This window comes from Halichoerus grypus, chromosome 14, assembly GCF_964656455.1.
Source record: "Halichoerus grypus chromosome 14, mHalGry1.hap1.1, whole genome shotgun sequence".
Taxonomy (NCBI): Eukaryota; Metazoa; Chordata; class Mammalia; order Carnivora; family Phocidae; genus Halichoerus; species Halichoerus grypus.
In genome coordinates, this window is record NC_135725.1 from 14767894 (window position 1) to 14792318 (window position 24425).

The window sequence follows — 24425 nt, forward strand, 5'->3', positions numbered from 1 at the left end:
TTTCAGAAGCAAAAGAACTATTATTTTGACCTTCGGGTCCACCCTTGGTACAGATGGTCTTTTCCAAACTCCCAGGAAGCTAGTGAAGAATGGGGATGCAGTGTGGTGGGCGAGGTGTGGGCGAGGTGTGGGGAGTGTGTATTCTAAGTGCAGTAGGCTCCCCTGCCACAGGGTACTCACACCTGGTAAGCTACTATTTTACGAGGCACGAGAACTGATGCTTGAGTTGGGCCATACAGAAACACAAGAGTATGGGAAGTTTGCACTCAATTCCATTGGTTTGTGACTGGAGACGTTCAGTTATTGCTTTAGGGGGTTCTAATTAATGGAGGTTATTTACACTGATGCTGTTAAAGTGAAACTTTATAGGTAAAATCCATTTTGTCATGAAGTGGGTGAAATGACCAGTAAACCTTTATATGACACACTTAATTGAAAAATGGACGGCATAGGTTTTTCAATCGTATTTTAAAATGATGAAGGCCCATCCTATCTCTCTCGTAGCAGAGTATAGAGGCAGCAGAGAACACAGTGAGAGAGAAGATGGGTTTGGACATTGCTCCAACACTGTCTCTTTGTATACCCTTTCATTAGTGTTGTCACCGTCTGCTACCTCATTTTCTTGGTTGATCAAATGTGAATAATTTACCTGACATGTACCATGTCGCTGGAGTAATAAGGAGAGCTCAATAAAAGAAGCTTTCATTTGCTTTGATCTTCTTGGAAGAAAAGCACTTTATAAGGCTAGGGTATTAAATGATCTTTAACTGACAGATGATGGGCTCAAGTTTGGGGAAGGGACTTAGTGAGCCGAGCTGATTAGTGAGTCACGAGCAAAGACAGGATGAGCATTAAGGCGCAGATATCAGTGTGCTGGGATCTGTTTTTCTAGGTTATGGTTTCTTGAGCCATTTGTTCAATATTTATTTTGAAAATCTGAAATTTATTTATAGAGACAATACATACGTGTATACACATACATGTATACAGATGAATGATGCAGGGATACATAGAGGTACAAATATATGTGCCTTTAGGCAAGACTGGGTCTCACATGATGTACAGAATTGTGTCTGAGGAGAAACTCGCTTGTGCAGCAGTTCACCAGAACCCCCAAATCTTAGTGGCTTCCAAAGGGAAACGTTTACTTCTTGTTTCCTCTACATGCCCAGTGTGGATTGGTAGAGGGCTCTGCTCTTGTAAGTTACTCTCACCGTGGATTCCCAGACTGGCAAAATAGGGTTCATCTGGAACATCACCGGTCAAGGTAGCAGAGAGATGCGAATAGAATCCACACAGGGCTTTTAACGTCTCCATGCAGTAGCGAGACACCTCATTTTAATGACCATTTCATTGGCCAAAACAAATCACATGGCCAAGCCTGACCTTTAGAAGGGAGCCAATATAACGATTCACAAACATCTCACATTACTAATATTGGCATCTGAGAATGTACTATAGCGCTATGTAATTCTGGCCCCTAACCTGGGCCTGTCACTCACTCACTTGCTCACGTTCTTGAGGCTCTGGGATCTCTCTTGCTATCCTGTAACAAAGATACCATGTGTTGTTCCAAAGTCTATCATCTTACTCTTTTTTTAGTTCATAAAATTTCTATTTTAGAGCAGTGTTGCGTTCACAGAAAAACTGAGTGGAGAGTACAGAGCGTTCCCAAATATCCCCATGCCCCAACATGCCTAGCCTCCCCTACTGTCGGCTTCCCAAATCACAGTGGGAAGTGTGTTACAGTTGATGAACCTGTGTGGCTAGATCCTCACCTGAAGTTCATGCCATTAAAAAAAAAAATCATTTAGCTTCCTTCAGAGTCTCTGGTCCATTCAATATGTTAAAATATCATTCAGATCCGTTGCGTGAAATCCTACCAACAAGATGATCTAAATTTTGGCAAGATTCCACTTTTAAATGAAATCCTATAATGCTGGTTTGCATAATTTCTGTTACGGAAATAGCAGAAACTAATTTCTTCATCTAACTCACCCCTTGCCCCCCCCACCCCGTATTATACAAAATTTGCGTTGGATTAGTTAAAATAGCTACTCTACATACCCAGGAAATATCAAATGCTGACCCTAACTAGAAGTGCTGAGGGCTTTATTACAGCTGGGACAGTTTAAAAGATAGGACTGTGCTTATACTTCTAAAATAAGTGCACATGTATCCTCTTTTTGGTTTTGGACCAATACATTGGTATTAATATGGTTTTATGATGCTAATGGATTTTCTCATCAAAGAAAATTGAAGTTTATTTTGTTGAAATTACCAACTAAGCCAGCAAGTAAAAGTGACCTCACCTAAGTGCTTCCTGTTTAAAAGTGGCATTTAAAGATAGTTTTTAAAAATCAGATGTACAAAGCAGTGAATTTCCAGGACAAGCTGAAGTAAGCAAGTAAACAGATTAAATTAAATTAAATTAAATGTATGTGTTGAATTTTCATCTCAAACACATAAAGCTTCCTATAGACTATTAAGAAAACACTATTATTGGGCATAAATACATCAGCTCTAAAACACCATAATAGCCACATAGCTAATAAAGAATAGCATCAGAAAAAGATAAGCTTATTTTAATTTTTTCTCTTCCATTAAGCAAAAATTAATTAGCCACGAGAAAAGTAATTAATCCAGATGTGCAGTTTATTTGAATAGAATGAGTGCTTTCAGGGGCACTTATTAAAGAGAAGTTAAATATCCGGATTTATTAATGAATGATTTGAGTATTAGGGGAATCAAGTTTATCTGAGAAGTAGGAGAGAGAAATTAATACATGTGATACATTGTTTTCTCTGGTGTAGTTTAAATTTATTAATGAGAGCAGATATAGTTAGTGAACAGCATAATTGCTATGAGTGAGTCACGTAGGCAATTCCTGGATAATGGGGGAGATGATAAAATGTGCACAGAAGATGGAAATTGGCCAGTCAAGTTTATTTATAAAAAAGCGTTTGTGGACTGAAAGCGGCCCTACATTTTCTGCCTTTAGCAAATAAGCATGATGTGAAATCAACAGGTGCTGTATGACTTTGTTATGAAGAGAAGACTGGAATTGAGCAGAGCCCTGTTTTTCCTTCCAGGATGGGCTCCTTCTTCGCCCCCAGCCTCCCAGGAATCAATATCCTTCGACTCCACACCTCCATGTACTTCCAGTGCTGGGCCGTGATGTGTTGCAACGTTCCTGAGGCCAGGGTCTTCAAAGCTTCCAGATCAAATAACTTCTACCTGGGCATGCTACTGCTCATCCTCTTCCTGTCCACCATGCCCGTCCTGTACATGATTGTATCGCTCCCGCCATCTTTTGATTGTGGCCCGTTCAGGTTCTGGCCTTTGAAATTCCACCTGGGTGTTGTTTTCTTCCAGGCGTGGAGATAGGAATAGTCACTCCTATGAGTTTTGTGGGTCCCCCTCCCAAACAATGGCATTTTGGTCTGTAGAAATGTGGTTCTTTGGGCATTCAGTCTCATTAGGTAACATGGAGATTCTTAGGGAAGTTCCATCGATTTTCTTATTTGGGAATCATAAAAGGGAAAATGATTTGAGTGCACCTGGGCTCTACCTGGGTAAAATATGGACCATAAATTTGAGCCATAAGAGGTAGCAAAGAGCAAGGTTTGATTATGCTAATGGGGATGTGAAAGTTTTCCTGATGCTAGGCCCCACGTCCAAAAATCAGAAGCTATTGCCATGTTATGCCCAATAGAAAATAATTAATTAAAAGTAGATTATTCCACAACCTACGTAGAAATGGGATCATTATTAGATAATTATGAATATAAAGTGGGTCACACATTTTATAATGCACAATGCTACATGCTAGTAAAACAACTGAGGATGATGTTCAGCATGTGTAGTCTCCCAAAATAACAAGGATAATTTCGCTCAAGTCAGTAATAAAGAGTTAAGAAGTCTCTCTGATCCAAGCTGAAATGTACTTTTCTCCAGTTGTCTATGACCAAGTTCTGTCTGTGACACTTAGCAAGAAAGCAAAGTCCCCGGGATCTGGGGAATTGAGATTTCATTCCCTAAATAGGGCCTTAGAAATGAATCTACCATGGGGCGCCTGGGTGGCTCAGTTGGTTAAGTGTCTGACTCTTGAATTTGGCTCAGGTCATGACCTCAGGGTCGTGAGATAGAGCCCTGCATGCTTCAGGCTCCGCTCTGGGTGTGGAGTCTGCTTTAGATTCTTTCTCTCCCTCTCCCTCTGCCCTCCTCTCTCTAAAAAAAAAAAAAAAAAAGAAGAAGAAGAAGAAGAAAGAGAGAGAGAAAGAAAGAAAGAAAGAAAAAAGAAAGAAAGAAAAAAGAATCTACCACAAGTCCCCCCCAAGAATCCCTGCCTGTTGAGTCATTGGTCAGCATGCATTTGACTTATTTCTCCTTTCCAAGTGAAAGAAATGTGAACATGAAAAGCCACGTGAATACAAGCATGAGCCGATAATGGCCACGTATAATTTCCTCGTCATGCTGTCAGATGCAAGTTATTAAAGTCAAGTTTCATTGCTCACAGACAAGTATAAAAGATGCATTTGTACTCTAATAATAGTCTGAGTTATTGCTTTACTGGGAAAAAAAGAAAGAAAGAAAATGTTAAGCCAGCTGATAGGGCAGAAACTACTGGAGTTTTGTCATATTCAGGAAGCTGATGTTGACAAATCCTGATCTCTCACCCGCCCCCCCCCAACTGTGGTCTAAAATAAATAATGCAGACAGTGACATCTGGAGACTAAATAGGAAATTGCAGTCTTGAAGAAGAGCTTGGTCTTAGTAAATCTCTAATGAATCTCAGGGCACGAAGTTCACCAGATAAGCCATTCAAAGACTTTTAGTTGATTGCAAATTACCCACACAAATGAATATCCAGGTTGAGTTTTAGATGCGCTTTTAACTTTCTAGTTGCAAGTCGATCTTTCCCGGAAAAATGTATCAAAGGAAGGGAATCCCCACCGTGTGCACATGGAGCTGGATGGTGGTTATACAAGTGCATTCCTATGAAAAATATCATTGAGCTAGACATGTACCATGACCACGCAATTTTAGCCTTTTGAACCTAAGTCCTTTGCCTCTCTTTATATCACACACGGTTACTAAGAATTTAATGAAAAAAAAATTAGTCTCTATCTGAGACATACTGATTTTGACCAAGTGTTTCCTAATTGGCAAACTTAGGCAGAATTACTGCATATATATCACTATTTGTCAGATACTTCTTTAGTTTGTATAGAAGTAAGAGAGCTGGACTCCCGGTAAGACACCAGACCAGGAAAGGGGAGAATCCCCAGAGATGCTAATGGCTTTGAATTTGGGACAGACTGGATGCAGAGAAGACCTTTGTGGGTAGAGAGCATTTTGTAAAATTCCATCACTATTTTGAGATCAAGAAAATTTACATATTTTCAGTAGCATGTTGGGAAAGGGGTATCTCTATCTTATTTAAATAGTCTATTTCTCATGTCAGTTTCCTCATTTTGGAGCAAAAAAATGTATGCTTCGTTTTTTTGTTTGGACTTAAAAGCTTGAAAGGGTTGCTTTGTCCTAGAAATGAGGCAAGAAAGCACGTATTAATAGGGGCCTCATGGCTTGGCCTTCTTAGGGACCCAGAGTTTGGGGTGGTTTGCTCAGCCTGTCTAGTCTGACCCTATGTGGCACCTGGTTGGGCAGCAAACATGCATTTGAAGTAGGTTAATGGGTGGCCCCACAAGGGGCACAATGATGGCTAATCACTCCCAGGTACAGGTATGTTTTCAGGTAAGGTGGCTTCCATACCTTAGAAGACCCATTCTGTAAAGTAATTTGATAAGGTATTCTAGCTTGTTCTGGTTTGCTAAGACCCGGCTAGGGAGGGTGAATTTTCCAGAAAATTATTCTGATAGGCTATTAAGTGGATTTACCTTAAACAGTTCAACCATTTAAAAACTATTTATTTGGTGTCCAGATGAAGAAAATTCTCTAATTGTTCCACCACATTGACTGACATGATGTTTCCCCTCCGACCCCTCACTAATAATTCTGAAGAATTTATAATTCTCTAAGTTCTCACATTCTCTCCCTGTTAGCACCATGGTAATTATATTTTTATGTATTTTCATCTTACCGCAAAGGTATTATGTGTTTATCCTAGAAAACCTGGAAATTATAGAAACATTTCCACGAAAATAAACACTACTCATAACCCCAAAGATCTGAAATAACAACTCTCAACATTTTGGCATTTTGTATTCTGGTTTTCATTTTATGCAGCTTTTTAAAATAACCAAGATCGTACAATAAGTGCACATTTACATTAAATCGTGACACTTTTATATTTATATTTATTTTTGTTTTACAACAATGTTTTGTTTTGTGATGCTGCTATTATATTATTTATTTGCTATTATACTTTATGTGCTTTTTTTTTTTTTAAAGTGTAGCTGGCTTCTCGAGGTTGGGGATAGAATATTTTCATCTCTGTGAGTCTAAACACAGTAGAGTGTTGGCCAGTAATTTGAAGTAATGAATGAATAATGATGTTTACACACTAAGCGTTAGAGGAGATGTAGGAGTAAACTGGACACTGATTCTGGTCCTGGGAAGCTCCCAGTCCACTGCAGGTCTGCTCATAGACTATTCTAATCCAGGGTGGATGGAGCTCTGCCCACAGGAACTTAAGTGCAGTATCATTTCACTTGACTGTGGAACCACAGCAGACTGGTAAGGACTTCTGGGAATATTGGGAAGTGGCACACTTGGGCTAAACTGTCAGAAAAAAAAGGATTTCTGGGGATCAGTAGATGCTTCTTTAGTTTGTATAGAAGTAAGAGAGCTGGACTCCCGGTAAGACACCAGACCAGGAAAGGGGAGAATCCCCAGAGATGCTAATGGCTTTGAATTTGGGACAGACTGGTTGCAGAGAAGACCTTTGTGGGTAGAGAGCATTTTGTAAAATTCCAGTCACCTCATTCTAACCACAGGCATCAGCCTCAGCCCAACCTGGAGAAGGGAGAGTGGATGGTCTTACCTTCTCTCATCCTTGCCTACCTTCTCACTCTAGCTGTATCCCCCATGTCTAGGAGAAAAGCATGCCCAGTTAGAATGGATGAGGACAAAGAAATCTTAGGGGAATAAATCGATATAATCTTGAATGGTCTGCAAGCTACATTCCTCCTTAATACAGCACAGGTTTTGCTGGGTGCAGATTTGTAATTTGTGAAGCAAAACTTATACCTCGGCAGTCCGGCAACTAATTCTTAACTAGATACTTGGGGTTACTCTCAGTCTTTTGAAAGATATTATTAGTTAGATCAGGAGCAAAAAAAAAAAAAAATCTCATCTGGAACTTGAGGCTCATGTTTATTTAGTAGGTGAGAATGTATAAAGATGAAAAAACAAAAGTGAAACCAGACTATTATACTAAGTGTTATACCAACCTTTATTCTGATGATACATACCACTTGGTGATAAGTAACCTAATCTTCTTTTCTGAGAATTACCGCTTTTCATAGTAGAATCAATATGCATATACAGAAAAAATAGCTTGACATGATGGGTATTACTTTATAATTCTGAATATTATGTACGAAGATAAGACAGACTTCCTGCTCTCATTTTTCTAGCTTATAAAAGCTGATTCTTACCTTAACGGGCTGAGAACGAACCCATTAAGGACTTTTGCTTTTTAGGCTTATTTTCCTTCTTTTCGCATTTTCTTTTCCTAGCAGTGGGACTGAGCCAGCAGTCATTTAGGGCCTGTCAACAAGAAATGCAGAAAGGACTCCTCATTCGGTGTGGTTACCTATTAATAACTCTGATGAAAGAAGTCTGTAGAAAATGAGATAGCAGCTATTGCATGGGAGAGATACTGGATTATTTGTGGACTTTATTCCGTTAAGCTATTCCTTATGCTCATTTCCAAGGCCAATTAAACAATTGAGAGCACTATTTATTCAGCCCAAAGGGAGTGTTCCCCAACAAGGACAGCTGGCTGAGGGGTAGACTTATGAGCTATTTATAAAATATATTTCAATCAAAATCTTAGAAATACAGCTTTAAAAAGGCTTTTCCTAAGGCTGTGGTTAAATTCCTAACTGCTCAACTGTGTGTTCATGTTGGGATACCATTTCTCATACCTCACCCCCACGTTGACAATAAGAGGTCAAAGTGCCAGGAGTTGTGGCTAAACCTTAGGTTTCCAACCTGAAAGAGCACTTAGGTGGTGTTCGAGAAAGATTTCTAGTTTTCTTGCTATATTCATGGTTTTTACATAGGTTGTAAATAAATTTCTCTTCCCCACCCCACCCCCCCTTTTTTTTTTCAGTGGTAAAAATAGGATGTTCGAAGTCATTGGAGAAACCCTGGAGCATGATTTCCCAAGCTGGATGGCAAAGATCTTGAGACAGCTTTCTAATCCTGGACTGGTCATCGCTATCATTTTGGTTATGGTGTATGTGCTTCCCCGCTCATAGAAAGGGCCTTTGTAATGAAGAAAGCCTGGCTCCTTTTAAGTTCCAGCTTTTTTTTTTTTTCCTTTCTCACGCTCTCTAAGGGTTGTGCTGTAACCTCACCAAATTCAGGGCTGATTACATGGTGGTAAGAGGCTGAAATTCATGAGCCATATTCTGATCCTATTGGATGTAATTCATAGCCATCTGCATCTGTCTTTGCCTGCCTAGGATTATAAGATTTGTTCCCAAGTAACCAAAATAATTATCAGTAAACAGCTAAAGCAAGGGAAACATAAACGCTAAATGCTAAATCTAATCAGCACATTGAGCTTCCCGCCATGTCCTGGCCCCCACCTCTTGTTCCATAAAGCAGATGGCTGGGAACACATAGAAATGATGAGCCTCTAAGTTAATATTCCCTTCGGGGGCCCTATCAGCTATATTTTAGGGCTAAGGGCTTAAGGGGTCTTAAAAATTACCATGTCCTTGTTCTTGAAAGGCTATCAATAAGTGTGTGTCCATGGTAATAGAATCAGAGGACCAGAAGGGTCTTGGAAAGGTCACTTAGTCTAGCCCTTCAAACGTTAGAGGTAAGATCCAAAGGGGACCTTGGGAGGGGACTTTTGTTCCCATGTAACTTTCACTGGCTTCTGACTTTTGAAGAGATAAAGTTACATTCTGAGGAAAAATATATGCTTGCTATCAAAGAGCTTAAAAAAAAAAAAAATGCCCTAGACCTTCCTTTCAACCCCCAAGGCCCTCCAAAATAGAAAGTCTGGAACCGCCACTGCTGTCTCTCAGTCCAGGAGGGCAACTATGAAACCACCCTCAGAAACACTTTAGAAACAAAGCTGATGCAAAGGGTGGCATTTGTTTTATAAAAGGTAAAACTAGGAAATCTGGAAAGAAATCCCAATGATTTGAAGTACATGAACTGGGTTCTGGGCCAAGTTGTTAGCATCGTCTTTGTATGGTCATGGTCATGGGCCACATCAGAGATGATGGGTGTCATCTTCAACTTTCTTAAATTACCGGTTTAGAGGGACAAAGTGATTTTCCCTAGGTTAGAAAGAGCATAGTATAACAAAATAGTAATAGTAGGTTGACAATAAAGCCAACCTCTTTACACGTGACACCTTCTTTGAGGGCGAGCTAATAAGCCCACAGGGATAATTAAACAGTGAAGCAGATTACTTTTATATATTAGAGAACCTTGATCAGGGGGTGACATTCCGAATCTGATAGCGAGTCTCTGGCACACATGTTTTGGAAAATGACCTGCTGGATGCAGCCTATTTCACCAGATGGCCCTTGAAGTGATTTTTCTTTTTCAAGTTTTCATGATACAGTGGCTTTTGGGACCATGTTAAGTATTATACGGTTTTTAAAAGTCAAGGCCATTTAGTGGTACCAATGAGATCTTTTTTTTTTTTAATTTTATTATGTTATGTTAATCACCATACATTACATCATTAGTTCTTGATGTAGTGTTCCATGATTCATTGTTTGTGTATAACACCCAGTGCTCCATTCAGTATGTGCCCTCCTTAATACCCATCACTGGGCTAACCCATCCCCCCACCCCCCTCCCCTCTAGAACCCTCAGTTTTTTTCTCAGAGTCCATAGTCTCTCATGGTTCGTCTCCCCTTCCGATTTCCCCCCCTTCATTTTTCCCTTCCTACTATCTTCTTCTTCTTCTTTTTTTAACATATAATGTATTATTTGTTTCAGAGGTACAGGTCTGTGAGTCAACAAACTTACACAATTCACATGCTCACCATAGCACATACCCTCTCCAATGTCTATCACCCAGCCACCCCATCCCTCCCACCCCCCACCACTCCAGAAACACTCAGTTTATTTCCTGAGATTAAGAATTCCTCATATCAGTGAGGTCATATGATACATGTCTTTCTCTGATTGACTTATTTCGCTCAGCATAATACCCTCCAGTTCCATCCACGTCATTGCAAATGGCAATATTTCATTCCTTTTGATGGCCGCGTAATATTCCATTGTATATATATACCACATCTTCTTTATCCATTCATCTGTTGATGGATATCTTGGCTCTTTCCATAGTTTGGCTATTGTGGACATTGCTGCTATAAACATTGGGGTGCACGTACCCCTTTGGATCCCTACATTTGTATCTTTGGGGTAAATACCCAGTAGTGCAATTGCTGGGTCATATGGTAGCTCTATTTTCAACTTTTTGAAGAACCTCCATGTTTTCCAGAGTAGCTGCACCAGCTTGCATTCCCCACCAACAGTGTAGGAAGGTTTCCCTTTCTCCACATCCCCACCAACATCTGTCGTTTCCTGACTTATTAATTTTAGCCATTCTGACTGGTGTGAGATGGTATCTCATTGAGGTTTTGATTTGGATTTCCCTGATGCCGAGCGATGTTGAGCACTTTTTCATGTGTCTGTTGGCCATTTGGATGTCTTCTTTGGAAAAATGTCTGTTCATGTCTTCTGCCCATTTCTTGATTAGATTATTTATTCTTTGGGTGTTGAGTTTGATAAGTTCCTTATAGATTTTGGATACTAGCCCTTTATCTGATATGTCATTTGCAAATATCTTCTCCCATTCTGTCGGTTGTCTTTGGTCTTGTTGAGTGTTTCTTTTGCTGGGCAAAAGCTTTTTATCTTGATGAAGTCCCAATAGTTCATTTTTGCCCTTTCTTCCTTTGCCTTTGGTGATGTTTCTAAGAAGTTACTGCGGCTGTGGTCGAAGAGGTTGCTGCCTGTGTTCTCCTTTAGGATTTTGATGGACTCCTGTCTCACATTTAGGTCTTTCAACAATTTTGAGTCTATTTTTTTTTTTTTAATTTTTTTTAATTTAATTTTTTTATAATTTTGAGTCTATTTTTGTGTGTGGTGTAAGGAAATGGCCCAGTTTCATTCTTCTGCATGTCGCTGTCCAATTTTCCCAACATCATTTGTTGAAGAGACTTTTTTCCATTGGACATTCCTTCCTGCTTTGTCGAAGATTAGTTGACCATAGAGTTGAGGGTCCATTTCTGGGCTTTCTATTCTGTTCCATTGATCTATGTGTCTGTTTTTGTGCCAGTACCATACTGTTTTGATGATGACAGTTTTGTAATAGAGCTTGAAGTCCAGAATTGTGATGCCACCAGCTTTGTTTTTCTTCTTCAACATTCCTCTGGCTATTTGGGGTCTTTTCTGGTTCCATACAAATTTTAGGATTATTTGTTCCATTTCTTTGAAAAAAGTGGATGGTATTTTGATGGGGATTGCATTAAATGTGTAGATTGCTCTAGGTAGCATTGACATCTTCACAATATTTGTTTTTCCAATCCATGAGCGTGGAATGTTTTTCCATTTCTTTGTGTCTTCCTCAATTTCTTTCATGAGTATTTTATAGTTTTCTGAGTACAGATTCTTTGCCTCTTTGGTTAGATTTATTCCTAGGTATCTTATGGTTTTGGGTGCAATTGTAAATGGGATCAACTCCTTAATTTCTCTTTCTTCTGTCTTGTTGTTGGTGTATAGGAATGCCACTGATTTCTGTGCATTGATTTTATATCCTGCCACTTTACTGAATTCCTGTATGAGTTCTAGCAGTTTTGGGGTGGAGTCTTTTGGGCTTTCCACATAAAGTATCATATCATCTGCAAAGAGTGAGAGTTTGACTTCTTCTTTGCCGATTTGGATGCCTTTTATTTATTTTTGTTGTCTGATTGCTGTGGCTAGGACTTCTAATCTATGTTGAATAGCAGTGGTGATAGTGGACATCCCTGCCGTGTTCCTGACCTTAGGGAGAAGCTCTCAGTTTTTCCCCATTGAGAATGATATTCACTGTGGGTTTTTCATAGATGGCTTTTATGATATTGAGGTATGTACCCTCTATCCCTACACTGTGAAGAGTTTTAATCAAGAAAGGATGCTGTACTTTGTCAAATGCTTTTTCTGCATCTATTGAGAGAATCATATGGTTCTTGTTCTTTCTTTTATTAATGTATTGTATCACATTGATTGATTTGCGGATGTTGAACCAACCTTGCAGCCCAGGGATAAATCCCACTTGGTCGTGGTGAATAATCCGTTTAATGAAATGTAATGTAATGTTGGATCCTATTGGCTAGTATTTTGGTGAGAATTTTTGCATCCATGTTCATCAGAGATATTGGTCTGTAATTCTCCTTTTTGATGGGGTCTTTGGTTTTGGGATCAAGGTAATGGTGACCTCATAAAACGAGTTTGGAAGTTTTCCTTCCATTTCTATTTTTTGGAACAGTTTCAGAATAGGTATTAATTCTTCTTTAAATGTTTGGTAGAATTCTCCTGGGAAGCCATATGGCCGTGGGCTCTTGTTTGTTGGGAGATTTTTGATTAGAGCTTCAATTTCCTTAGTGGTTATAGGTCTGATCAGGTTTTCTATTTCTTCCTGGTTCAGTTTTGGTAGTTTATACATCTCTAGGAATGCATCCATTTCTTCCAGATTATCTAATTTGCTGGCATATAGTTGCTCATAATATGTTCTTATAATTGTTTGTATTTCTTTGGTGTTGGTTGTGATCTCTCCTCTTTCATTCATGATTTTATTTATTTGGGTCATTTCTCTTTCCTTTTTGATAAGTCTGGCCAGGGGTTTATCAATCTTATTAATTCTTTCAAGGAACCAGATCTTAGTTTCGTTGATCTGTTCTACTGTTCTTTTGGTTTCTATTTCATTGATTTCTGCTCTGATCTTTATTATTTCTCTTCTCCTGCTGGGTTTAGGCTTTATTTTCTGTTCTTTCTCCAGCTCCTTTAGGTGTAGGGTTAGGTTGTGTATTTGAGACTTTTCTTGTTTCTTGAGAAAGGCTTGTATTGCTATATACTTTCCTCTCAGGACTGCCTTTGCTGCATCCCAAAGATTTTGAACAGTTGTGTTTTCATTTTCATTGGTTTCCATGAATTTTTTTAATTCTTCTTTAATTTCCTGGTTGACCCATTCATTCTTTAGTAGGATGCTCTTTAGCCTCCATATATTTGAGTTCTTTCCAACTTTCCTCTTGTGATCGAGTTCTAGTTTCAAAGCACTGTGGTCCGAAAATATGTAGGGAATGATCCCAATCTTTTGGTACTGGTTGAGACCTGATTTGTAACCTAGGATGTGATCTATTCTGGAGAATGTTCCATGAGCACTAGAGAAGAATGTGTATTCTGTTGTTTTGGGGTGGAATGTTCTCTTAATATCTGTGAAGTCCATTTGGTCCAGTGTGTCATTTAAAGTTGATCTTTTGCTTAGATGATCTGTCCATTTCAGTGAGGGGGGTGTTAAAGTCCCCCACTATTATTGTATTGTTGTCAATGTGTTTCTTTGCTTTTGTTATTAATTGGCTTATATAATTGGCTGCTCCCATGTTAGGGGCATAGATATTTACAATTGTTAGATCTTCTTGTCGGATAGATCCTTTAAGTATGATATAGTGTCCTTCCTCATCTCTTATTATAGTCTTTGGTTTAAAATCTAATTTGTGTGATACAAGGATTGCCACCCCAGCTTTCTTTTGGTGTCCATTAGCATGGTAAATGGTTTTCCACCCCCTCACTTTAAATCTGGAGGTGTCTTTGGGTCTAAAATGAGTCTCTTGCAGACAGTATGTCAATGAGTCTTGTTTTTTTATCCAATCTGATACCCTGTGTCTTTTGATTGGGGCAATTATCCCATTTACATTCAGATTTTTTTTTTTTTTTTTTTCCCCTTTACATTCAGGGTAACTATTGAAAGATATGAATTTAGTGCCATTGTATTGCCTGTAAGGTGACTGTTACTGTATATTGTCTGTGTTCCTTTCTGGTATATGTTACTTTTAGGCTCTCTCTTTGCTTAGAGAATCCCTTTCAATATTTCTTGTAGGACTGGTTTCATGTTTGCAAATTCCTTTAGTTTTTGTTTGTCCTGGAAGCTTTTTATCTCTCCTTCTATTTTCAGTGACATCCTAGCTGGATATAGTATTCTTGGCTGCATATTTTCCTCATTTAGGGCTCTGAATATATCATGCCAGTCCTTTCTGGCCTGCCAGGTCTCTGTGGATAGGTCTGTTGCCAGTCTAACGTTTCTACCATTGTAGGTTACAGATCTCTTGTCCCGAGCTGCTTTCAGGATTTTCTCTTTGTCTCTGAGACTTGTAAGTTTTACTGTTAGATGTCGGGGTGTTGACCTATTTTTATTGATTTTGAGGGGGGTTCTCTGTGCCTCCTGGATTTTGATGCTTGTTTCCTTCCCCAAATTAGGGAAGTTCTCTGCTATAATTTGCTCCAATATATCTTCTGCCTCTCTCTCTTTCTTCTTCTTCTGGGATCCCAATTATTCTAATATTGTTTCATCTTATGGTATCACTTATCTCTCAAATTCTGCCCTCGTGATCCAGCAGTTTTTTATCTCTCTTTTTCTCAGCTTCTTTATTTTCCATCATTTGGTCTTCTATCTCACTGATTCTTTCTTCTGCCTCATTTATCTTAGCAGTTAGAGCCTCCATTTTTGATTACACCTCATTAATAGCCTTTTTGATTTCAACTTGGTTAGATTTTAGTTCTTTTATTTCTCCAGAAAGGGTTTCTCTAATATCTTCCATGCTTTTTTCAAGCCCAGCTAGTATCTTTATAATCGTCATTCTGAACTCTAGTTCCGACATCTTACTGATGTCCGTACTGATTAGGTCCCTGGCAGTCGGTACTGCCTCTTGTTCTTTTTTTTGAGGTGATTATTTCCATCTTGTCATTTTGTCCAGAGGAGAATAGATGAATGAGAGAACAAAATACTAACAGGGTAACAATGACCCCAGAAAAATATACACTAAACAAATCAGAAGAGACCTTCCAGAAAGTGGTTGCTTCTCTGTTCAGATAGTTGCTGCTATTCTTTTCTTCGATCTCCTGTTGAGTTCGTAGGTGTTCAGAATGGTTTGATCCCTATCTAGCTGAGTTCTTGGGACCAAACGAAATTTAGGTCTCCTACTCCTCCGCCATCTTGCTCCTCCGGTACCAATGAGATCTTATATTAAAAAAATAAAACCCAACAAAACTTAATGTTAGATTTTATGACTATAGTCTTAGCTTACTGAGAGACAGATTTTTTTATTTATTTTATTTATTTTATTTTATTTTTAAGCAAAGGCGCAACATTGTTCTAATGCCACCAATTAAAGATTTAATAAGCTGTCTGGAGAGCTAACATTGCCTGTGTCCCAGGCACCACCCATACATTAATCATTTAATTTCCACAATAACCTGAAAAGGTTGGCCTCATTAATCACATTATTGATATCGCATGGAAGATCTGCCCCAAATCAAGTGGCTAATAAGTAAATTCAAACCCCATGTCTTATTTCCTGTCTCTTATTCCCCCTAATCCTTTGAAGCACCAAACACTGAGTTTGGGATGAGTGGGAAGATACAGAAGGGCTAGAAGCCACTTGGCAGGGGTGGTTTATACCCATGGTTGGCACATTTTTTCTTAAAGGGCCTAATCGTAGATATATTAGGTTGTGTGGGTCAAAAGGTAAAATTGAGACTATTATATAAGTACTTACATGACCATTTAAAAAGGTAAAAACCATTCTTAGTTCATGGGCCATGCAAAACAAGCTGGGAGTCATTTCTACCCTGGAGACTATAGTTTGCCAGCCCTTGGTACAGATTGTGTAGAGAAAAGCTGACAGGGGCGCCTGGGTGGCTCAGTCGTTTAACGTCTGCCTTCGGCTGAGGTCGTGGTCCCGGGGTCCTGGGATCGAGCCCCGCATCGGGCTCCCTGCTCAGCGGGAAGCCTGCTTCTCCCTCTCCCTCTGCCCCTGCTTGTGTTCCCTCTCTGCTGTCTCTCTCTCTGTCAAAAAATAAATAAAAATCTTAAAAAAAAAAAAAAAAGAAAAGCTGACAGAATATGAGGTCAAATAGATGTCCTGCAAGGCTGATTATAGTTCTGAGGTTCTGATTTAAAACCCAATTTCAGTTTATTACTGATTTGATTTTTCAAATCCTGAGACCTCATCTTCCAGTTTATGGGGCTCATGCAATTGGCTTGGCTCTTTATTACCTTTAATTAGAGAATGTTACATGTTATAAGCCTTTTGAATTTCCCCAATGGATCATATTAAATCAGCTTGGATGGTTTTTGGGTAACTGAGTAGAATTCAGGTTAGTTCTCTGTAGCCAGGTTCATTTCTTTGGAGACTAGAGAATTCCAGAACTGCGAGTGACTTGTGAGGTCTTTGAGTTTATCCTCCAAATCCAGGCACTTTTCTAAGAATATGCTTATAATACACACACACACACACACACACACACACACACACAATTTATTGAGCACCTACTTCATGCCAAATAGCATACCAAATGCTTTCACGTATGTAATTTCAAACTCCCATCACTCGTATAAGAGATAAACAAACCCGGCTAAACCATATCAATAATTGTGTTGCTAGCACCAGATGGCTCATAAAGGATATAATCTGGCATGGTTGGGGAGTAGAAGAAATGTGTTTAGTATCCAGTTATTTGCAACAAAGAGCAATGCCAGTTACCTTTTTTTTTTTTTTTACTGCATTTTGTTTGTTTGTTTTTGCTTTAAGTGAAGATGAACATATTTATTTTTACACAAATGTCTGGCTGGAATTCCCTCTTTCTAGAAATGTAAATGTCAACTAAAAGCCAAGAATATTCCTTTATAAAACATTTTCTTTTTGAGGAAGGGAGAAATACATCCTATGGAAAAAAATCCATGTTAGTGAACTATGACTATGAGAATTATATTCTTTGCTGTAAAAGTCAAAGGAGGAAATTTAAAGCAGGTCAATTTTTTATTCTACACATTCCCTATGCTTCAGCAGATTAATGTCAATTTGAAATGTTACTTTTAATTACGATTTCAACTGATGTTAGTACATTTCCAAGAAGGAGCTACAGTTAGGCAGTTGAGGTATGGTAGATAGAATGCCGGGCTGTGGAAGAGGGCCCCCTTGGATCCCATCTTCCCAGGTCCGCCCCTAGTAACCTTTCCTGAATGTACTTCTTGACCTCTGTGTACTTCAATCCTAAAAAAAAAAAAAAAAAAAAAAGAAAATATCTTAAAGTCCACTCCAGTGCCAATGTTCTATGATTTAGTGAATGTAAATTTAAGAAGAATCTTGAACTAAAAAACACCATAAATCTTATTATTTTTTAAAATGTAGCTTGACCATTTATTATCTCAATGCTACTGCAAAGGGCCAGAAGACAGCAAATCTGGATCTAAAAAAGAAGATGAAACAGGTAGGATATAATTTATTTCATTAACATATTACCTTTATTAATGGCAAGTAATAGTAAATACTAGTAAACCTCATGTTCTTTTCTCCTTTTTGTATTGTGTAGCAAGCTTTGGAGAACAAAATACGCAACAAGAAAATGGCGGCTGCCCGAGCAGGTTGGAGAAATGTTTATGATGACAATTTTTTCCCCTACAAAAAAATGCTCTTCCTTCTTTTTCTTTTCTCTCTCGCCAAATGGGGCATTTGATGTGGTGTGGCATTATTGCCCTGAGTCATTCCACAATTTTTACTGTTCACTTTTTGAGACCCTCTCAGGCATCGTATCCAGAAGGCTTGGTTGGTTTCCAGTGGGGGAAAGGCAAGGGAAAGAAAAATCCAGAAATGTAAACTTGGCAGTAGTAATAGGAAGGTGACTTTGCAATTGACAGAAGATGAAGACATTCATATGGTCATATACAAATAGCTGACACAAGGGGCACTGGGTGGCTCAGTCAGTTGAGTGTCTGCCTTCTGCCTAGGTCATGATCTCAGGGTCCTGGGATCGAGGCCCAGGTCTGCTTCTCCCTCTGCTCTCCCCCACCCACTCATGCTCTCTTTCTCTCTCTCAAAAAAATAAAGAAAATCTTTTATTGAAAAAAAAAATAGCAGACACAAATGCAGAGTCTCTCCTGCTCAGTGGGACCATTTTTATATATAGATGGACACACTGGGAAGATACCATTAGGCTCTTCTGAACTCACCACTGTTGATCTCCTGGAGCCTTTTCTAAGTCATTAATCTCTCTTTTTTTGTAACCACCTTAATTTTTAAAACATTCCAGTGAGGCATACCCCAATTTGCCAAAATCCCTGATGTGCTCTGCTTTCCACATGGAAAAGTGATGTCCAAGAAGTTTAGGGAAAATTTTTTCAAACTTTTCCCTCATTCTTAACTTTAAAACTCTTAGTATTACTAGGGCTCTCCCCTCCTTGTAAGTAATAAAACTCAACCCAAATTGGTTTAAGTAGAAAAAAACAATAAATAAATTCATTAGCCCACACAGATGAATAGGAGAGTGGTATATGGATGGCTTCAGGCCAAGTTTTATCCCAAGTTTAGAAGTGAGCAGGGCTGAGCCCCATTTCTCTGTGGTTCTTTCAACACTACTCCTTCCATGTTGGCTGACCTTAATGCCAATAGGAATGGATGCAGCAAATTTCCAGTGCTATGTTCTTGTGTTACACTTGACTTAGATTTTTTTTCATCACTAAGCTACTTGTTTCTTTAATGGCATTTAAATTTTTTCAGCTTCGACAAGTAAAATTGTAATACATTTTAAGTGTACAATGTGCATGCTGATATGCATATCCATTATGAAAGGACTCCCACCACTGAATTCATTAACACATCCATCAGCTCACATATTTACCTTTTTCTTTTTGTTGAAAGGACTTAAGTTCTACTCTCTTAGCCAATTTCAATTATATAATACGGTATTGTCAACAGTAGTTCACTGTGTTATACCTTACAGTCTCGGACCTTATTCATCCTACGACTGAAAATTTGTACCCTTTTACCAACCTCTCCCTATTTCCCCCACCCCCAAGCTCCTGGGTACCACCAAGCTACTCTGTTTTCATGAGTTTGACTTTTTTTTTCTTTCTTTTTTCAGATTCCACATATAAGTGATACCATGCAGTGTTTGTCTTCCTCTGTCTAGCTTATTTTACTTCGAATAATGCCTTTGAAAGCAGGTTTAACCACATTGTTGTAAATGGCCAGGTTTTCTTTTTTTTATAAAGCTGAATATTATTATATTATTATGATGATATTATACATATATCACATTTTCTTTATCCATTTCTTCATAGATGGACTCTTACATTATTTCCATCCTCCCATGCTGCAATGAGGATGGGAATACAAATTAATGATTTCCTTTCCCTTGGATATATATCCAGAAGTAGGTTGCTGGATCATATGATAGTTCTATTTTTAATTTCTCGAGGAACTTTCATACTGTTTTCTATATTGGCTGTATCAGTTTACATTCCCACCAACAGTGCACAATGGTTCCCTTTTTGACATCCTTGTCAGCATTGGTTGTCTCTTGCCTTTGTGATAATAGACATCCTAATGGTGTGAGGTGCTATCTCATTGTGGTTTGGTTTGCATTTTCCTGATAGTGATGTCGAGCACCTTTTCATGTACAAATAGTGACTGTGTGTATGTCTTCTTTGAATAAATGTCTATTCAGGTCCTTTGCTCATTTTCAAATTAGGTTATTTGGTTTTTATGTTGTTGAGTTGTATCATTTCCTTGTCTATTTTGGATATTAACCCCTTATCAAATCGCAGATATATTCTCCCATCCCAGAGGCTGCCTGTTCATTTTATTGATGATTTCCTCTGCTGTGCAGAAGCTTTTTAGCTTAATGTTTACTTTTGCTTTTGCTGCTTTTGGTTTTGGTGTCAAATACAAAAATCATTGCCAAGACCAAGGACAAGTAGATTTTTCCCTAGATTTTCTTCTAGGGGTTTTATGGTTTAAGGTCTTACGTTTTGTGTTGATTTTTGTGTATGTTGTAAGATAGGGTTCAGTTTCATTCTTTTGCATGAGGATATCCAGTTTTCCCAGCACTATTTATTGAAGAGAATATCTGTTCTTCATTGTGTAACCTTAGTACCTTGTCAAAAACTAATTGGCCATATATGCATGTATTTATTTCTCATTTCTCTATTTTGTTCCAGTGATCTTACTGTCTGTTTTGATGCCAACACCATACTGTTTAATTACTATAGCTTTGCAGTATAGTTTGAGATCAGGATGTGTGAGGTCTCCAGCTTTGTTCTCTCTCAAGATTGCTTTGGCTATTTAGGGTATTTCTGTTGTTCCATTGAATATAAAGATTGTTTTTTTCTATTTCTTTGAAAATGCCATTGGAATTTTGATAAGGATTACATTGAATCTGTAGATTGCTTTGGTGGTATGGACATTTTCACAGTATTAATTCTTCTAACCCATTAACATGAACTATCTCTCCATTTATTTGTGTCTTCTTTAGTCATTACATAATGACCTTCTGTGTCTCTTGTTACCGTTTTTGGCTTAACATGTATTTTGTCTGAAATAAATGTAGCTACACCTGCTTCTGGTTTCCATTTTCATGGAATATCTTTTTCCATCCCTTCACTCTCAGTTTATGTGTGTCCTTAAAGCCAAAGTAAGCCCCTTGGGCATCTTGTAGTTGGAAGTAGGTACGTCACACATATCCACACTGCTCTTGTATTTGCTCTAGATTATGACTATAACTTAACATGATCGAATTAGTGTTTAGAATAGTGAGCGAAAAGTTCTGACTTCTAAGATCTGAATTCTAGTTAAAGCTTACTGTTACCTTTATTGTTTTAAGTAATGATATAATCCTATTGCATGCTATTTATTTGATATTTTCCTATAATTTGTACTTAAAAACATATACAACCATTGTAAAGGCAGATACTATCTTATTCATAGTTGTTACTACAGAACTTTATACATAACAGTCATCCAGTAAATACCTACTGAATTCCTACTGGCCAATAAGGAATTCTTTGATTGGAAAAACTTAAACAGGATACATTTTTATATTAATTACATAAGCAGTACTGAATAAATATTATAAAAAGAGAAGAACGTTCACTTTCCCTCTCCTGAAAAATAAATATAGAAATATTTTGAATATAAAAATGCTAAATATTATGGCAACGTGGGGCACATTTGGAAGACACAGGTTTCAGATCACCTCTTTCAGAACATTAAGCACAATGAAAACTAAATTGTCACTTGCCTCTTCATCTTTTCTCTCTCTCTCTCCCTTTCTCGAACAGCTGCAGCTGCTCATGGCCAGTGACTTTCATAGACACGCTGGGACCCCAAAGTAATCCTCACCTTGCTGTTTAAAAGCAATGACTCACGTAAAGGGCAAGAACACAAGCATTGTGAAGTTGCTGTTCCCCTGTTCTAACTCTCATGGATTGTCAAGGTCATGCTGGTCAATCAAGGCATCGTCAGTCCTAGTTCAGCTGGGAGGATCTCCACCTTGTTCCAAATGAAGGGATTTGCTCCTGCACCGCCACTTTCTCCCCTGACTTGTTTCCCTGGGATCACTTCTAACAAACTGAGTTTAAGAGTGGATATGATTCAGCAATACAGGTTACTGGCTTACCTTTTGGGTTAATTAAAAATACTTTGCTCGTATGGATTTCTGTTTTATACACTCCTTCTGCCTTAGTTTTCTTTGCCTTGGATCAGAGATATTTCACCATTTTTTTCCTTCAGAGTTCAGAAATATCTTAATAAAGTATTCATTGTAATTTTTCATTAACTCACAGTTTGAAACCAACATCTTGTTTTCCATTTTTTTTTTCTGTCTCCCCGTCCAGGGCCCCCACAACTATACACTCAAGACTTTTTATTTGCTGCTGGATTCAGTATGAAAAGGAATGGGCTTTTTAAAAGAAAAATCCTAAGGGAAATAGGGGCTAAGTAGCCCTGGGTTGAAGGTCTCTCAGCTTGAGGACGTACATGGGTCTTAGACAACCCACCTTTTTGTGAGTTAAAAAAAAAAAAAAAGACAATTTACATGATTGCAACTCCAGCACTGCCTGATCATGACCTCCAGTGATCACATCTCCTGAGTTTAGATTCTAATATTCCATAATTCGTCTTTGCTTTTTTGTTGAGGTTGGGAAAATATACACTTTTATGGGGGGGAGGCTTTAGTTTATAGATGTGTTTAAGCATTATTACTTATTTGAAGTTTGAATGGACTTTGAAGAGCTGCAATCAATGCCCTCAGCCAGGCTTGTTGTGTGATTTTAATTACGTCTGCTCACCCACAGCGTCCTTTTCCAGAACTAAGCCAATTTGCTTGCCATTCCCTGCAATTGACTTGCTGGTTTTTGTTACCATGTTTTTGAGTTTTTCCTTCTTCACTCTTGATCTGGCCATGAAACTCTCTCCCTGTTCCTCTGCCGATCCATGTGCTCATCACTTGCTATGATACAAATTCAAGATGTACTTCCTTTGGTCCAGTTTTCCAGATTGGCCTCCAACTTCCCGATAGGTTTCCTTGGGCCCTAATGTCTTTAATTCAGAGTCTATTATTTATACAGATTTTCCTGTGATTTTTAACAGTTCTTTATTGTTTCCTGTATGCATGGATCATCTTTCCTCTCTGGATTGGAAGCTCCCTATGAGCAGGGATCCTACCTTTTAACTCTTTTGTATGCCTCGTAAGTATAGTGCTGTCCACAGGTAGGCACTGAGTAAATGCTGGTTAATTAAATTGAATCAATTTAACTGGCAGCAGCTGCCCTGTGAAACAAAAACTTCTGTTATCTGCATGAAAAATGTTACTATGATATCAGAAATGGAATTATCTGTTGCTCTGCAGGGTTTATCATCTCATTCGATTATAATGCCCATGAGTAAATAAAGCTAATGGTTATTTCTACGTGGATCATTTTTGTACTGTATAGTAATAAGATTAGAGAATTGGTTTATATGTGTTGCCAAGTTTACAATGTGGATGACACTCCCTTGTTCTTGATCTACTTCATAACAAAGATGATGAGAGATGACAAACCGTCCCCCAAGGACGTCATCTCCTGAAGGTAATTTCCTTTTTTTTTTTTCAGTCTAGTTGCCATCTGTCACCATACACAGTTATTAACAATACTATTGACTATATTCCCTGTGCTGTGCATTGCATCTCCATGACTTACTTATTCTATAATTGAGTTTGTACTTCTTAAAACAATTGTACTTTTGGAACAAATGCTCATGGTATAAGAATTCAGGCATGATATTCTAAGTTTCAATCTTTCTAAAAATTATGTTGGATTTTTATGGCACCTAAATACCCACCTGATTTAAGTTAAGCATTTTTAGAAAATTTAACCCTTTTAGCCTCCAGAGAGCTGCCCCAAATATTTCCACAGTCCCACATGAACAAGCATCTGACAGAGTGAAAGCCATTTCCACAGTTGTCTGAGGACTATTCTGATAATAGTCTTGTACCGGGAAGGTTCTGATCGCTATGATCTAGTTCTATATCATTATTTCTATATATAATGATCAGAGCCATGGGGAAAATTTTAGAAGGCAAATGAGCAAACCAACCAGCCAGACTGCACCTTTCATTTTTTTCTCAGGGGAATAAAAAAAATAAATTCTGGCAAATATATGTGGAAACTAAATTTTCTTCTCTGAAGAGCTTCACCATCGATTTGAAAACTGAAAGACTGCATTTTGACACATGGTTAGAATCATCTCCTTTGGCTTCTGAGAGGAGTACATAGTTTAAACCATATCAAGGGGTTCATATTAACAATACTTTGACCTAAACTATGTTTTCTTATCCTGATGGATCCCTACCTGTACCAGAACCATGCTGGCCAGGTTTGGAAATGTATTTGGTACCCAAGTATTATCATATGGTGAGGTACAGTTCCCCTAGTTGCCACAGGGGGTCAGCCTTTGCTATCTTCACTCCTCAGTGGATGAGTTAATAAGAAGAGGTTTGGGGGTCCATTTCCCTGCCTTACTCTTCAGTGCTGGAACCCTGCCTTTAACTAGTCCACCCTACTGGAACTTGCAATATTTCACTTTGCTCTACCAGCCCCTTTCCTCAAGGAATATGGGTAGATTGTGGGGAAGTGGGCTTGTAATACATGCTGGGACCACACTGGGTGCATGATCACCAGGAAGCAC

At 38.5% G+C, this 24425-nt stretch overlaps 1 protein-coding gene across 1 annotated transcript in view; it reads left to right on the forward strand.

Moving 5' to 3' along the window:
* TMC1 (transmembrane channel like 1) overlaps positions 1–23324 on the forward strand; it is a 110560-nt gene extending 87236 nt beyond the window's left edge. The window contains exons 16-20 of the mRNA XM_078062192.1: positions 3093–3332; positions 8303–8428; positions 17613–17691; positions 17794–17845; positions 23230–23324. Coding sequence (XP_077918318.1) covers positions 3093–3332; positions 8303–8428; positions 17613–17691; positions 17794–17845; positions 23230–23324 — 592 coding nt within the window. The remainder of the gene's footprint in view (positions 1–3092; positions 3333–8302; positions 8429–17612; positions 17692–17793; positions 17846–23229) is intronic.
* Positions 23325–24425: the final 1101 nt, after the last annotated feature.